The sequence below is a fragment of the Canis lupus genome, chromosome 27 (assembly GCF_003254725.2).
Source record: "Canis lupus dingo isolate Sandy chromosome 27, ASM325472v2, whole genome shotgun sequence".
NCBI lineage: Eukaryota > Metazoa > Chordata > Mammalia > Carnivora > Canidae > Canis > Canis lupus.
Window position 1 is genome coordinate 38,011,936 of NC_064269.1, and position 17,649 is coordinate 38,029,584.

At 37.8% G+C, this 17,649-nt stretch overlaps 1 protein-coding gene across 2 annotated transcripts in view; it reads right to left on the reverse strand.

Moving 5' to 3' along the window:
* The window catches only part of LOC112675383 (antigen WC1.1-like), a 52,518-nt gene that overhangs the window by 11,230 nt on the left and 23,639 nt on the right, over positions 1 to 17,649 (reverse strand). For both annotated transcript variants that reach the window (XM_049102438.1, XM_025471988.3), the window contains 6 exons: positions 13,081 to 13,401; positions 7,175 to 7,480; positions 6,764 to 7,081; positions 2,577 to 2,645; positions 2,185 to 2,499; positions 662 to 976 (listed from right to left, as the gene is read on the reverse strand). In XM_049102438.1, coding sequence (XP_048958395.1) covers positions 662 to 976; positions 2,185 to 2,499; positions 2,577 to 2,645; positions 6,764 to 7,081; positions 7,175 to 7,480; positions 13,081 to 13,401 — 1,644 coding nt within the window. The remainder of the gene's footprint in view (positions 1 to 661; positions 977 to 2,184; positions 2,500 to 2,576; positions 2,646 to 6,763; positions 7,082 to 7,174; positions 7,481 to 13,080; positions 13,402 to 17,649) is intronic.

Sequence of the window (17,649 nt, forward strand, 5' to 3'; positions counted from 1 at the left end):
CCACCTCAGTACATACATTGAACCACGTGATCCTCCACTTTCTTCCTCTGAGGAACTCTTACCCTTCAGCTTTTCATCTAGGTATGATTTCTTCTTTTACCCCAATTCCACACTTCCACAGCACTTTCCAACTCTTCATGAAATTTCTGCCTAATGAGAGTTTTCAACACTGAACTGTATGCTCTGTGATGGCAGAGACTACATTTTCTTGTCTTCCTCATCCTCCTGCCTACAGTATAAATTTGTGCCTACAGGCACTCAGTCACTATCTACGGGAAGACTGATTGGAGAATGAGGCATTCCGGAGTAAAATACCATTAGCTTAAGAGACAAAACAATCAGGGTGGATTCCTTACTTGGTTCCTTATTTACTTTAACATGTTGGGATATCACTTAACTACTCCTAATTAATTAGCAAGTTTATCAGGGTATTACTCATGTTCAATGCGATCCTTCTGGTATTTTTCACATAGGCTGCTATTGACACAGATCTCCTTATTTTTTCCTGTGAAAGAAGACTGGAATATGTAAATTAAGCAATCATCCAAACTTCATTTTGTAGTCTTATCTTAAACTCATTCCTTAGATTTGAAGATATAAAATCTCAGTAACAACATTCCACAGGACTGGGACAGACACATGGAAACAGACAGTAAGTTACCTGCACACGAGATATAAGCTTCCTCTCTTGAAGAGCATGAGTTGTGTCTCCAGGGGTCAGAAGGACATTGCCAGAGAGAGGAATCAGTTTTCCGACACTCAATTTGATCCACCCACCGAAGTCTAGAACCTTCCCTGGGAACTATGGAAGAGTTGAGGGTCCCACTGTCTCCACAGCCAAGCTGTCTACAGATGATGGACAAAGTCATGGCTGCCATGGGGCTGTGGCAGACACTGCCCCAGGTCCCATTGTAGAAAACTTCCAGCCACCCAGCACACTCCTGGTCCTCGCTCACCATCCTGAGTTTCAGGAAGTCTAAATTGAAAGGGGTGAGAAGGGGAAACAATCCACAATAAGCATTCCATTCAATGCTCTTGATTTTTTTTCTCCATGCCAGAGATTGTGAACACTCATCACTGACTCTGCTGAGTAAGCACACATTAGGTGGTAAGACTGAAATTGGTCTCCCTTTTACCTGATTTTGTGTGTTTGTGTCTGTGTTTCTATGACCACAATGATGCAGTAGAATATGATCAGAGAGGAATACCCACCTGGGCACTTTACACAGAGGGAAAGCTGAATCTTGCTTCCTGACAAGACTTCTGAAAGAGTATGTGAAAGTGGGGAGGTAGGCAGAAAAATGGCCCCCCAAAGGTGTTGCATAAATGTGCTACTTTACATGGCAAAGGAGACTTTACAGATGTGATTCAGATAAGGACCTTGGGATGGTGAGATTAACCTGGAGTAGTGTGGGTTAACCAGGTGAAAACCCAATCACATCCTTAGACCTACTCTCCTTAAAAAATGGGAAATCTTTCCCAGCTTCAGTCAGAAGGAAATGTGACTGTGGAAGAATGGTCAGAAGCAGGCAACATTGTCAGCTTGAAGGGAAAAAAAGGGAGCCAGTGAATGCACAGGGCCTTAAGAAACTGGAAAAGATAGGGACAAGGAATCTCCCCTAGGGCCCCCAGAAAGAATGCAGTCCTGTCCACACCTTGATTTTAGCACAGTGAGACCCTTGTTGGACTTCTAGCATACAAAACTGTACATTAATAAATTTGTGTTGTTTCTACCATTAAGTATGTGGTAATGCATTTCAACAGCAATAGGATCTCAAGACTTTACCACCATAGTGAACTGAAGAATGAGCCCTGCTTTCGAATGGAAGTCACCTGAACCTCAGCTGTGGGAGGAAAAGAAAGCACCTAATCTTCACATCTAGAAAGACAGGCAGGGGCAGCCCCGGTGGCGCAGCGGTTTAGCGCCGCCTGCAGCCCAGGGCGTGATCCTGGAGACCCTGGATCGAGTCCCACGTCAGGCTCTCTGTATGGTGCCTGCTTCTCCCTCTGCCTCTCTCTCTGTCTCAATAAATAAATAAAATCTTAAAAAAAAAATAGAAAGACAGGCAGTGTAGAAGGAAGGTTTCTTCTCTGGCCCTCTCAGCGACACCCCTCTGGGCTCAGACTCCCCTTCTCCAGAGCCCCCACCTCCTCACCCAACCCATGGACAGGGCGCGGGCAGACCTGAGCAGATGACCCCTGCGTCCTCCTTGTGCCTGCAGTTGTGCTGCCCCCAGCCCTGGGAGGGGCACTTCCAAATGTAGGATTCCTTTCCAGTGCACTGCAGGTCATCCAGCCAGATTGGGTCTGATCCCGCCCCGAAGTAAGCAGAGACTGTGGCATTGAGAGCTTCTCCGCAGCCCAGCTGTCTGCACACCACGTGGGCATCGTCCAGGTCCCAGTTGTCATCACAGACGGTGCCCCAGGAGCCCTGGTGAAGGATCTCCACTCTGCCAGCGCAGGGACCACCCCCGCCCACTAGGCGGAGCTGTCTGCTCTCTAAGGAGAGAGAATCATACCATTGGCGCGTTTAACAGGAAATGAGAAGGGCCTTCTGGTCCCTTGGGACCCCTCACCTGAGCAGCTGGTAGTACTCGCCTCAGACACAGAGTCGTTGCACTGGGGCAGCACCTGGGTCTGGTTTCCTGCAGAAACAGCATGGTCAGAGGGTTAGTAGGGTTGAAAAACAGGAAACTGAATTAAACTAAATAGTAACCTAGTGCTGGGGTCTGAGATGAAAGCTGTTAACATACCAGTAAAGTTCCCATAATTTTAGATTTCACCTCTTTATGGAAAGTTCTGCTTCTAACAATGCCAAAATTTGTTTCAAGCCAAGTGCTGCACTAAGAATGAATTTTAAGAAGTAGGAATATATCAGTACTGCTTGAAAATGGTGAAGAGCTACCAAGGCAGTGCAAATTTTTGAGAGTAAAGTAAAGGGCAGAGGTGAGTCACTTTCTCCTTGAGGTCTTTGTCAATTCAAAGATTATAGATGAGATGCTGAAAAGTTCAGCAGAGGTTTTGCCAGACTCATAGGGCACAGGGAGTACAAAGTATAATTCAAGGTCAGCCAAGGAGGAGACACCCTGTTAACCAGAACCTTCTACCATAGAAGGAAAAGTGAATTAAAAGTAGACTATTCCTCATAAGGATAGACACCCAGTGTCTAATTACTTCAATTCCCTTGTATAAGGTCATCCGTCCAGGGGCACCTGGGTGGCTCTATTGCTTAAGTGTCTGACTCTTAGTTGTGGCTCAGGTCATGATCTCAGTGTTATGAGACTGAACCTCATGTCGGGCACCCTGCTCAGAGTCTGCTTGAGATTCTTTCTCTCCCTCTGTCCCTTGCCCTACTCACAAGCTCTCTCTTTCTCTCTATAATAAATAAATAAAATCTTTTTTAAAACCCAAAATTTAAGTAAATAAATAATAAAGTGATCTGTCCATAAACAGGTTCCAGGAGGAAGCAAAATAAAATCCTTTCTGAAGAATTTCTGTAATTTTTCACCCACGATGCCTGCCAATCAAAAATACCCAGACATAGGGGCACCTGCCTGGCTCACTTAGTAAAGCATGCAACTCTTGATCTAGGGTCATGAGTTTGAGCCCCACTTTGGAGTTAGAGATTACATTGAAAAAAGGTTAAAACTTAAAAAAAAAAAAAAAGATTTGACAAAAATCCAGGAGGATAAAAGAGGAATTGGAAAGAAATTTGCAAGGCATCCAGATATTGGAGTAACCCGACAAGGAGTTTAAACTACCATGACTGAAATATTCAGGGAATTAAACAAGATAGCATTTTGAAAGGAAAATACTAACAAAAATCAAATAAAAATTCTAGACACTCTGAAAAAGTCAATAACTGAAATAACTCAAGGGTTGAGTATAATAGCCCATTAGATCAGCACAAGATAGAATGGAAAATCAAAAGGAAATACACAGAATGAAGCCCAGAAAGACCAGAAAGTGGAAAATATAAGCAAGAACATAAAGACATGCTAAAAAGTTCTAACATTCATATATACTTAGTCCTAGATACATAAAGGCACAATTGACAGAACTGAAAGTAGAAATTTAAAAACTCACAATCACCTATTTCATATGTCTTGCTGTTTTTTTAACATACCCCAAAATCTTTGATACTGCATCCTTTGATAGGTGGGCATCTCTGCTTCCTTCCTTTGAATTTTGGCCTTCATAAATTGTTTGTAAGCAATGGAATGCAGTGAAAGTAATACTACTTGACTCTGAAAACTAGATCAGAAAGGTCATGTAGCCTCCCATGAACTCACTTAGGAGAGTTGCTTCTGGGGAAATCTACCCTGAGGAGACTACCATGCTGAAGAGACTAATCATATGCAGGTGCTCTGTCAACAACCCAGCTACACATTCCAGCTGCCAGACATGTCAATGAACCATACTGGTTTCCCAGCTCAGTTGAGTCTACAGATGACTTCAGCCTCAGCTGATATATGAATGCAATTTCATACAGACCCCAACAGAGAACTGCCAATTGGAGCCCTTTCCAAATTCTTTATACGGGAAATAATAGGCAAAAATACAAAGGAGTTTTAAGCTGCTAAGTTTGGAGGGAAATTTTGTTATGCAGCAATAGGAAACAGAAAACTTATACTTTCCATATTATTGAGTATTTAATGAAGACAAATGAAATGTTTGTCTTCATTAGGACTTGTATATACATGTTCATAGTATCTTTATCCAAAATAGTGCAATACCATGATGCCACCTAAACATGTGGCATTGCCTTTGGAACAAAGTAACAGGCAGAAGCTGGATGGCCTGGGGCAATACTGTCAATGAGGACTTAAAGGAGGTAAGGAAAATGTTACTACAAAGCAGGAGGGGAAATGAACAGTGATCGGTGTTACAGAAATTAAAGTGGAAAAAAACTAAATTAAAGTGGTTGCTTTAAGTGATTAGATTTGGAAGAAACTTGTTATCCAATAGTCACCAGAAAATACTTTCCATCAGTCTCAGTAAAGCAAACCAGCAAAATCAGCCAGTATATTTACCTCAAAACCACGGAATACACATTATTCCCAGGGCATACAGGTCATTTGCCAAGGCTGATCACACATTATACCAAAAAGAGAGAGATCTAAAAAATTTTCAAAGGGCTGAAATCATTAAAAATATGTTTTTTGAAAAAAAATATTTTTTGACCAAATGGAATTAAACTAGAAACAAACAATTCATACTGTGCAACAAGGTAAGGAAGATTGGTATTCAGTGATTGACTTTGCTAATATTTTCAATTTCTACTTTGAAAAAAAGCCAAATCCCAATTTGCATTCAGGCAGAATGGGATCTAATACCAATTTACCATGCTTCCACAAGATTTAATTCTGATTATAATTCTATATAGAATTCTCATTATTATAAGAATTGGAAAAGTGTATTTGTTGGAGGTGATGATCTCAGAAGACTCTTCTGTCACCATCTTGGACTAGATCATCAGGCTTTTTTTTGGTGAAAAAACAAGCTAATTCCAAAAATTAAATGGAAAAGACCAAGAATGATCAACATACTTGAGAACAAAGGCAACAGTTAGAGGTGTAACTTTAATACATATCAAGACATACTACAAAGTTATAACTACTGAACTGAGGATTTAGTGCTGGAATAGACAATGAAACAATAGAAGAGAATAGAGCCCAGAAAGAAACTTAGACATACTCTAGATCATTATGACAAAGGTGGCACTGCAGTGGGGAAAGATGTCTCTTCAGGAAAAGATTCTGAGTCTACTGGATATCCATATAAAAATTGAAATTTGACCCCCTATCACATGTGAAAATCAATTGGAGGACTACACAGTTACAGGTGAAATAAAGATAACTAAACTTCTATAAATATCATAAAGGAAAATCTTTAGGATCTTAGGGTAGACAAAGTTCTCTTCAAAAGGGCAAAAGAAGTAGTATTTGTTAAAAAAAAAAAAAGTTGATAAACTGAACCTTGTTAAAGTGAAGAACTTGGCTTATCAACAAACACCATTAAGAGAGTAAAAATAAAAGGGCAAGAGTAAACACCCAAAATAAATACATACATATTTGCACCACAAGTCACTGTCACAATAATCTCTAACATCACTATTGTAATAATTAAGAACTGGAAGTAAACCAAAACTCCACTATCAGTTGATGGATCAATACCTGATCACAAGGTCATTCCAATGAATGACTTTACAATAATAATTATGAATGAAACACTGCTATAAACAACTATATGCCTGAATCGCACACATAGTACGGAATCAAAGAAATTGGACACAAAATGAAACATACTATATGGTTTTATATGAAGTTTAAAATAGAAAAAAACTATTCCATAGCATTGAAGTTAGGAAACTGGAGGAAAGTTAGGAAACTGGAGACAGGAGGATGGACATAGTGCTTGGTAGAGTATGAATGTGGCTTCTGGGGTACTGCTAATGATCTCTTTGTTGATCTGGGTTGGGGTTACACAGTATTCATGCTACTGTGTTTCACTGAACTACACAGATACTACTTACCATACTTTCTCTGTAAATAATACTCAGATATATTTAAATAATAGTGTTAATTTTAAAAGATATCCCTCTTAACACTCTTTGCCTTGAACTGAAAGGCAAACAATGAAAAGAACCATATTTTATCTTGGATTATCTCACTTTTAAAATAATTTTTCTATGCTCTCTACTCCTGGGGACATTTCACTCAAGGAGCATCCTGAGTACAAGTTAGTCCTTCCTCTCTTTTACCTGAGCAGATCACTGAGGCTGTGTTTCCACGAGCACAACCAGGAATGCCAAGGGCAGTCACAGAGCAATTCCACAAGAAAGACTCAGCCCCTGAGCAGTGAAATCGATCTTCCCATATCTGATCACTTCCTTCCACAAAGTATGCTTCTTTTGGAGTCGAGATGGCAACTCCACAACCAAGCTGTTGACAAACAACATTGGCATTGGCCATACTCCAGTGTGTGGCGCAGAGTGGTTTCCAGCTTCCAAAAATATTCATCTCCACTTGTCCCTCACACTGAGAGGTGCCATTTTTCATGAGCCGAACTTCTGTGTACACTAGTAGGAGAAGACAGGATTTCAGCCAAATCTCATGTTTTTCTTACCCTAGCAGAGTATGCAGCAAAGTTAAAGTCCTGTTCTGCATCTCACCTGAACAGAAAACTTGAACAGCCCCATGGTGGCAAACACCTCCTGGACAGGACTTTTTGTGGCAATACCTGAGCTCAGGTTCCTGCCCGTTACACCAGAATTCTTCAGGCCAGACTCGTCTGTCTGACTCTCTCAAGGACACATTCCCCTGGAAAGACACTGCTTTGCCACACCCCAGCTCTGCACAGATGACCTGGGCAGTAAGTAATGTGAAGTTCCCATCAGACACTGGAACCCAGTCTTTTCCAGAATGCACTTCTACCCGCCCTAAGCAGGGTCCATCCCCTCCAACTAGACGCACAAATCCTAAAAGAAAAAGAGAAAGCCAAACCAAGTAAGTGTTAGCGATTCTGACTTGGCAATTAGAAGTGACATGTCATGAACAATGATATATGACAATGACATATCATAGATAAGTTTTTCTTCTCCCAGGCATTGAGAATGAGGAGAGGACTTAGCAGTTGGTGTCAGAGTGGGGCCTCCATGTGTGAGTATCTGAAGACAGATTATATTAAGTATCAGAATACTAGGGAAATATATTTTGGGGTTGGTTAGAGAAGTGAATTCCTCATCTGAGCCCAAGGAAACTGCATGATGTGTAGGCATTCTACTTGAGTACAGAGGTATGAAGAACAGAACCAACCCAGAGGGACATTCGCTATGAGAATAGAGATCTATCAGCCAGACGAAGTTAGAAAGTCATCCTGAGGGACGCCTGGGTGGCTCAGTGGTTGAGCATCTGCCTTTGGCTCAAGGTGTGATCCCAGAGTCCCAGGATCTAGTCCCACACTGGGCTTCCTGCATGGAGTCTGCTTCTCCCTTGCCTATTTCTCTGCCTCTCTCTGTGTGTCTCTTGTGAATAAATAAACAATCTTAAAGAAAAAGAAGAAAGAAAGAAAGAAAAAGAAAGAAAGAAAGAAAGAAAGAAAGAAAGAAAGAAAGAAAGAAAGAAAGAAAGAAAGAAAAGAAGAAAGAAAGAAAGAAAGAAAGAAAGAAAGAAAGAAAGAAAGAAAGAAAGAAAGAAAGAAAGAAAGAAAGAAAGAAAAGAAAGAAAGTCATCCTGAGATTTGTGGAGCTCAAATTCTGGTTGGCTTTCTTTCCCAGGAACCAATCCTCAGGTGACTGAGGATAGGGAAAAATCATGAGGGCTGTATCCATGAATGCATGACAACCTATAGACAGACTGATGGCTCAAGATTAGAAATATGCACATTATAACCAATCCATAGTTATGGATTATGATTTTTTTCATAGTTATGATTTCAAGTTTTATCTATTTGACAATTTTTCATGGCAAAATATTCCATAACTTCTTAGGTTACCAAAGCAGGAAATAAAATGAGTCTGGATGTTAAGAAAGCTCTAATGAGAATGAGAAGAAAGGTGTGGTTTTAGCCATATCTCTTGAAATCCTAGGATATAAGAACAGCCACCTTCCAATTCCTGAACACAAAATAACTTTTCCATTTATCTGTATATTCTTTCATTTTCTTCATCAATGTTTTAATTTTTTTAATTTTTAAAAGAGAAAACATTAAAAACAAATGCAGAAATTAGGCAGATGATTGAATAAGCTGACAAAGTTTTTAAACCATTTATATAAATATACTCAGTGAAACAAAGCAGATTTTTAAAAACTAGAAAAAAATAACCAAATGGAACTTCCTTTTTTTTGTCTTTTTTTATTTTTAAAGATTTTACTTATTTATTCATAAGAACACAGGGAGAGAGAGAGAGAGAGAGAGAGAGAGAAGCAAGAGACACAGGCAGAGGGAGAAAGAGGCTCCATGCAGGGAGCCCTACGTGGGACTGGATCACACCCTGGGCTGAAGGCAGCGCTAAACCACCGGGCCACCCAGGCTGCCCCCAAATGGAACTACTAAAATTGAAAAATACGTTACCTGGAATGAAAATTTATCTAGATTAACTTAACAAGAAATTAGACAGGGCAAAATAAAAGAATTATGAGGTTAAACACAGAACAATAGAAGTTTTCTCTCTAAAGCATTGAGAGAAAAGACAAAAATTGCATATGAAAATGCATTTCAAAATTGAATGAAAATAAAAACGTTTTCAGATAAATACAAAATTATAGAATTTGAGGCAACCAGAACTGCATAACACAAAAATGTTACAGAAGGTTCTTCAAGCTAAAAGAAAATAGTAACAGATGAAAATGTGGATCTACCCAAAGCTATAAAGACTACTGTAAATAGTCTTTTTTATATTTACCCATGTATAACCCATGAGTAAATATAAAAAAACTTCATCTCATTTTTAAAACATTTAGAATATTTAAGAATATTTAGAATACTTAGAATATTTAAGGCAAATATAACAGCAATGTATTATAAGATTTATTTATAAGTAAAATGTATGACAACAATAGCACAAATGACAAGAATAGGGAAATGGAAATATACTGTGGTAAGGTCTTACATTAGATATTAAGTAATATAATATCATTTGGAGGTAAAATATGATTAAAGAATAATAATTCCAACATTATGGTAAACTCTAAGCAAAGCAATATATCTAATAAACCAATAGAGTAAATAAAATAGAATACAAAAAATACTCAGAGATTGAAATAGGAACAAATAATACATAAGACAAATAGCAAGTTTAGTAGACTTAAACTCAAGCATATCAAGAATTATATTACATTGAAATAATTTAAATACTCCAAATAAAAGCAAGGTAATCATACTGAATAGAAGACACTTCAATTATATCTCAATAAAACTAGAGAAAAATAATAAGACACACCATGTTTACTGTCCATAAGAACATATGTACATTAAATATAAACATAGAAATGGGCACCTGGGTGGCTCAGTCAGTTAAGCATCCGACTCTTGATTTCAGCTCAGGGTTGTGAGATGGAGCTCTGCATCTGGCTCCATACTGAGCCATGGAGCCTGCTTGAGATTCTCTCTCCCTCGCCCTCTGCCCCTCCCCCCCCACACCACATGCGTGTTCTATATTTCTCTCTAAAATAAAATTAAAATTAAAAAAATAAACACAAATATATTAAAAGTGTCAGGAAAGATAAACCATGCAAGCACTAATCAAAGAAAGCTGTTGTACCTATGTTAATATCAGACAAACTAAGACTATAGGACAAAGTATATATTTAAAAATAATGAAGAAACATTTTATGATGATAAAATACAAAAGAAATCATATAATATCAAAATTAGTGGGATACAGTTAAGCAGTGCTTGGAAGAAAAACTAGAGCTTTGACACTTCCTCCATGCATACATTAGAACACAAAAGAAAAATTAAATTTAAATTACCTAAGATTCCAACTCAAGAATCTACAAAAATAACAGCAAATCACAACCAAAAGAAGAGAATGTAAACTAAGAACTCAAATCAATGAAATAGAAAACAAATACAATAATCAAGAGAGTTCATTGGTGATTCTTTTTAAAAGAATAATAAAACTGATAATCTTCTAGTAGACCTGATCAAGAAAAAAATGAGAAGATACACAAATTAACGATATCAGGGATGAAAAAGGGGTTATAATTATGGATAATATTAATATGTAAAAGATAATAAGATATGAACAAATTTTATCCTAATTTGAAAATTTTATTTACAATAGGATGAGTCCTTGAAAATTAATTACTTGAAAAACACAATTTATCAAAAACTGATACAAAAAGAAATGGAATATCTAAGTACTCCTATATTTGTTAAAGAAATAGAACTCATATTAAATTGGGACACCTAGGTGACTCAGTCAGTTAAGTGTCTTCCTTCAGCTCAGAGCTCAGGTTGTGGTCTTGAAGTACTAGGATCAAGCCCCTCTTTGGGCTCCCTGCTTAGTGAGGAGCCTGATTCTCCCTCTCCTTCTGCCCATCCCTCCTGGCTCATGCTTGCTCTCTCTCTCTCCCTTTCTCTTATTCTCTCTCTCTTCCTCAAATAAAGAAATAAAATCTATTTAAAAAAAGAAAAAGAAATAGAGCTCATATTATAAAAACCTCCCCACAAAGAAAATTGAAATGCAAGCTTCAAATACTCGCACTTCCACAGAGCTCAAAAACAATTCCTGCATCAACATGGAGGAAGAGAGGGAGAGAAGAAATGAGAAGTCTAAAACAGAAGCTGTAGTGAATATATGAATTAACATGGATTTTCAGTCCTCAACCTCCTCTCCTGAGGTTAATTGCATCTTCATCCCCTTACCATTTTGTACATCAGTGCTGTGGCCATTCTCAATTTGTGAGGCCCCCCTGCCATTCTCCTGAACCCTCTGAAATCTCTTTATTTCAAACAAGCTCCTCTGTATTCTTCACAGATCATTCTTTCTACCTCTGGATTTCTGCTAAACATAGTACTTTATTTCTAACAATCTACTAGATGCTGAAATTTCTCTTGCATACCCCTTTCCTACAATTGAGAAAAGGAAATTCCAAGAATTCGATTTAAATTAAAATATTGCAAAGGGCATGGTTTCCTATCCTTATCAATGCTACATTACCACCATTACTTCTGTTTACATCATTAAAACATGTTCATGGAAAATATGGAAACATACTAGAGGGTAGAAACTGATGACAAAGAGATTAGCCAAAGAAAACTGAAATAGTTCATTAAAATATGAGATTTTAAGTTAAAGCAATGATAATGTTAATCAGGGAGTAAAAAATAAAATCAAAGTTTAGATGCCATACCACTCTCAAACTCTATTTATCTTTACGTATACCTTAACTGAAATTAAAATCAAAAGTATCAATTTTCTTAAGATAGTAATAGATGTTCCAACATCACATACTCCATTTTACTCAAATACTGATTTGTCAAAGTAAGTCAGGTCCCCTGTAGTGTTTCCACAAGTTTATCTGCACTTGATACCATGATTAGGACATGATGACAATAAGGAATGTTACCTGAAATACCAGAAAACAAGTTTTCTTAAAAATATCCTAACTGAAGGCAGTAAACTCAAATGCCCCTTGAAAATATTTTTTTAAATAATAATAAAGAAGATGGGAGGAAACTTTTGAGATGATAGATAACTCTATGGCACAGATTGTGCTAATGCTTTCACAAATGTATGCTTACCTTCAAACTCATCAAGTTATATACATTAAATATGTACAGTTTTTGCATGTCAATCATACCTCAATATATTAGCTTTCAAAAAAAGAAAATAATTGTGTTTCTAGGGACCTGAATTCATATTATGAAAGATCCACTGAAAAGATGACTTTTTCAGTGATCTTCGTCATGCCAATGACAAAAATGCTAACTGGCTATGGATTATGCTGTTGAGTTGCTATAGACCTAGTCAAATGTTATCACATCTCCACCTGTCCTATCACTCCATCAGATGGGATGGATCTTTTTAAAGACCCAACTACCTACCTTAAAGAATTCACTGTGACATCTGATAATATCTTCCTAAGTGAAACTGTTCTGACGGCATTAGTGACAGACTTTTCATCCACAATTGTGATAACAACTGAAAACATCTCTGGCAAATACTGACACCACCCATCCACACTCTAGTTTCATTGCTGTCTTTACTGCCTCCACTTTGGCATATGCTAAACTTTGTTTCCCTGCACCTCTCTCATGTCCCCTCTTGTGGATGCACCTGATCATCTCAGGAGAAAAAACAAAACAGCTACCACGATGAAACTTGACCCCACTTTCCTACCTTTTGACACACCACAGATATCTGAAGGGCCCAGTGATCCATAGGTCTGGAGCTTTCACTGTCCAGAGCCAAGCAAGTCCTTGTGCTTCCTTGAGTACCTAATACTCTAGGAGTTACTGTGTGACTGGAGTTTTCAACCAAGTGTGTGATCCTGTATTGTTAGCTATTCTGGGAATTAAACCAAGGGTATTCTTACTGGGTATCCCTCTAATAGATTAGACAGGCCTTACCTGAGCAGACTACTCCAGCATCCCGACTATGGGAGAAGCGTTGCTTCTGGTAGTCTTGAAAAAAAGAATGAATACAGTCATTGAGAGTTGATTCTGTCCCTTCACAAACAACATATGCAAGCCAAATAGGCCCATGCCCTGATCCAAAGTGGGCCCCTCTGGGAGCATCAACAGCATCTCCACATCCCAGCTGTCTGCACACCACATGTGCAGCCTCCAAGCTCCATATGTAATCATTCACTGTGCCCCATTTTCCTTGGTATTTCACTTCCACTCTCCCCTCGCAGTGGTAGCTCCCATTCTTCAGTCTCAGCTCCACAGCTGTAAGAGAGACACAGACACAGAACACAGAACACAGAAGAGATTTCAGAAGACCATACAGTGATATGCTGGTAAGTATTTTAAAATATACACTCTGGGGGAGAAAAAAAATCCTCTCATGTATGGCATTTCTTGATTTCTATAGTAACAATATTTCCACTACGGTCAATTTTAAGCTACCAATGTGGCATCACTGAACGTGGAGTTGAGAAGAGATGCACACAATTATTTCTCGAACAAGCCAGTAAGACTCAATGCCATGTATAGCAATAAGGACAGGCCTTCAGATGACTATAGATGCTGCCTTCCCAGTAGAGATGCATGAAGCTGGTAGGGGTCCAAATTCCCCCATCTCAGTTACAGTTCATGACCCGCGAAGTCAGTGGAGGAATCTTCTCTTTCCTTCTCTATCCTATAGTAAACATTCTCATCTAGCTTTGGAAGAGAGGACCTCTAAACAGTCTGGATTATTTCTGCTTCCTGATATTCATGCTTTTATATAATCCTTGCACTTGAATGTGGTCTGAACCTAGTAACATTCATCTAACAATGGAATTTAGCAAAAGTGATGAGATGTTACTTAAATAATCAGATTTCAAGATGACTCTGGTTTCTCTTATCTTGCTCTCATATGCTTGCTCTGTTGAAGCTAGCTGCCATATTTTGAGTTGCATGTGGAGAGATTCACATGACACAAATATAATATAAGCCATATGTAAGAAGACCATGGTTAATATCATACTCATTGGTGAAAGTTTGAAAGCTTTTCCTCTAAGATCAGGAACAAGTAAGGGTGTTCCTTACTTGTTCCTCTCACCACTCTTATTCCACATAGTATAGTAAATTCCAACCAGAGCAATCAGGCAAAAAAAAAAAAAATGTAAAAGACATCCAAATCACAAAGGAAGAAGTAATATTGTATTCATTTGCAGATGACTTTACATATAGAAAATCCTAAAGACTTAACCAAAAAAATCTAATCAATGAGTTCAGTAAAGTTGCAGGATACAAAATCAACATACAGAAATTGGTTGTGTCTATACACAAACAATGAAATATCTGAAAAAGAAATTTTAAAAACCCACTTCATTTACAAAAGCATCAAAAGAATAAAATTGTTAGGAATAAGCTTAACCAAGGAGGTGAAAAATCTGAAAATTGGAAATTATAAGATTTTGATTTAAAAAAATTGAAGAAGACACAAATGCAAAGATATACCATGTTCATGTTTGAAATTAATATTGTTAAAATATCCATACTACCCACAGCCATCTATAGATTCAACACAATTCCTATCAATTCCAATCACATTTTTCACAGAAATAGAAAAAAAAAAAACTATCTTAAAATTTGTATGGAACCACAAAAGACATTTGTATGGAACCACAAAAGTCAAAGCAATATTTTTTTTAAGTCAAAGCAATATTGAGAAAAATAAAGCTGAAGGTATCACACTTCCTGATTTCAAACCAAACGACAATTGTATGGTACTGGCATGAAAACAGACATATCGACTAATGGGAAAGAATCAAGAGCCTAGAAATTAACCCATGCAATATGGTCAGCTAATATATGACAAGAAAGTCGAGAATATTCACTGGGAAAAGGACAATCTCTTAATAAATAGAAACTGGAAACTGGGGAAACTGTTGGGGAAACTGGAAGTTTACATGCAAAAGAATGAAACTGGACCATTGTCTTACACCACTGACAAAAATTAACTCAAAATGGACTAAAGACATAATTGTAATACCTGAAACTGCAAAACTCCTAGAAGAAAATATAAGGGGAAATCTCCTTGACTTTGGTCTTGACAATGATTTTATGGCTATGACACCAAAAGCACAAGGAAAAAAAGCAAAAAGAAACAAGTAAGACTCTACTCAAGTAAAAAAAAAAAAAAAAAAAACTTCTATAGAGCAAAAGAAATGGTCAGCAGGATAAAAGGTAACATATGGAATGGGAGGAAATATCTGCAAGCCATCTATCTGGTAAGAGGTTAGTGTCCAAAATATATAAGGAACTCATACAAACCAATAGTCAAAAAGGAGGAGGGGGGGGGAGGGAAAAAGGGGAAGGGGAAGGGGAAGGAGAAGGAGAAGGAGAAAGAAGAAAGAAGAAGAAGAAGAAGAAGAAGAAGAAGAAAGAAGGAGGAGGAGGAGTAGGGGGAGGTAGAGGGGGACGAGGAAGAGGAAAGGAAGAAAGAACGAAAGAATGAAAGAACAAAAGAAAAAAGAAAGAAAGAAGGAAAAAAGAGGGAAGGAAGGAAGGAAGGAAGGAAGGAAGGAAGGAAGGAAGGAAGGAAGGAAGGAAGGAAGGAAGGAAGGAAGGAAGGAAAGAAATCTAATTTAATTAAACCATAAAAGACTCTTAACTATAGAGAACAAACTGAGGGTTGATGGAGGGAGGTGGGTAGAGATGGTCTAAACGGGTAACGGGTATTAAGGACTGCACTTGTGATGAGCACTGGATGTTGTATGTAAGTGATGAATCACTAAATTGTACTCCTGAAGCCAATATTACACTATATGTTAACTAACTAGAATTTAAATAAAAACTTGAAAAATATTTTAAATGTAATTTAAAAATGGGCAAAGAATTTGAATAGACTTTTTTCCGAAGTTGTAAAAATGGCCGACAGGTATATGAAAAGGTATCACAATGAGAAAACCACAACCTCACACGTATTAGAATGGTTATTATCAAAAGACAGGAGATAATAAGTGTTGGCAATAATGTAGAGAAAAGGGAACCTTTGTGCACTGTTGGTGGTGATGTAAATTGGCACAGCCACTATGGAAAAACAGTATGGAGGCTCCACAAAAAATTAAAAATAGAACTACTATATTATCCAAAAATTCCACTTCAGGTATATATCTAAAGAAATGAAACCATGATTTTAAAGAGATATCTGCGCTCCATGTTCATTGTACATTATTCACAATAGCCAAGACATGGAAACAACCTAAGTGTCCATCAATGGTTGAAAAGACACAGAAAATGTGATATAAATATGCATATACTAAACATGTATGCATTCATGGGTCTGTATAATATTAGACATTATTATTAATACCAAAAATTATAAACAACTTCATTTCTAGAATGCAAGGCCTTAGCTTAAATTTTATTTCATAAAGGAAATCTCTGCTTTTCTCAGCTAGAGTATGTAACCCTGATTGTGTCTCCACCAGTGGCACTTATTAGAGTTTATTATAAATTCTTGTGTTGGTGCCCAGTCTCACCAGACTGTTAGCTTCAGGGGCCAGGGAACACTTCCTTCACCCCTGCTAGGTCCTCTGTACCTAATGAACTGCAAAGGGGATATATCAACTTAACAGTCCCCCCACTCCAGCCCATCTTAAACTCAATAAACATTTGTGGAATTAAAGTCTAAATAAGTCCAAAAAAGGATATAATGGAAAGGCCATGGTGTTATTTAGCATGTTTTTAAAGTGGCATTCAAATCAGTCAGAAAAGATAAAAACATCATTCAGGAAATAATGTTGGAAAAAAATAAAGTTAGATATCACTTCCTATCATTCAGTAAAATAACTTATGCAGTTACCTAGTATTGATGTATTTTTTCAGACTTTTAAAAAGATTTAATTAATTTACTTAGAGAAAGAACAGGCAAGTACAGAGGCTGAGAGAGAGGAAGAGAGAATCTCAAGCAGATTGCGCTGAGTGCAGGGCCTGATGGAGGGCTCAACCCCAGGACCCCAAAATCATGAGCTGAGCCAAAATTAAGAGTCAGATGCTCAACCAACTGAGCCACTCAGCATTGACATATATTTTAAAATATTTACAAAATTATTAAAATAAAGATGCAACAATTTATTTAAAATTGAAGCCGAGAAGAGCTTTCTTAGGCTCTGAATGCAGAAACCAAAAAGGGGGGAAATTTTTATAGATTTGACTATTAACATCAGAACCCCCCATGCAGGGCATGATGCTGAGTGAAATAAGTCAATCAGAGAAGGACTATCATCATATGGTTTCACTCATACGTGGAATATAAGGAATAGTGAAAGGGTTTATAAGGGAAAGGAGGGGAACTGAGCAGGAAAAATTAGAGAGGAAGACAACCCATAAAAGACTCCTAACTCTAGGAAACAAACAATGGGTTGCAGAAGGGGAGGTGGGGGGAGGATGGGGTGACTGGGTGATGGGCACTGAGGGAGGCACTTATGGTATGAGCACTGAGTGTTATACTATATGATGGCAAATTGAATTAAAATTTTAAAA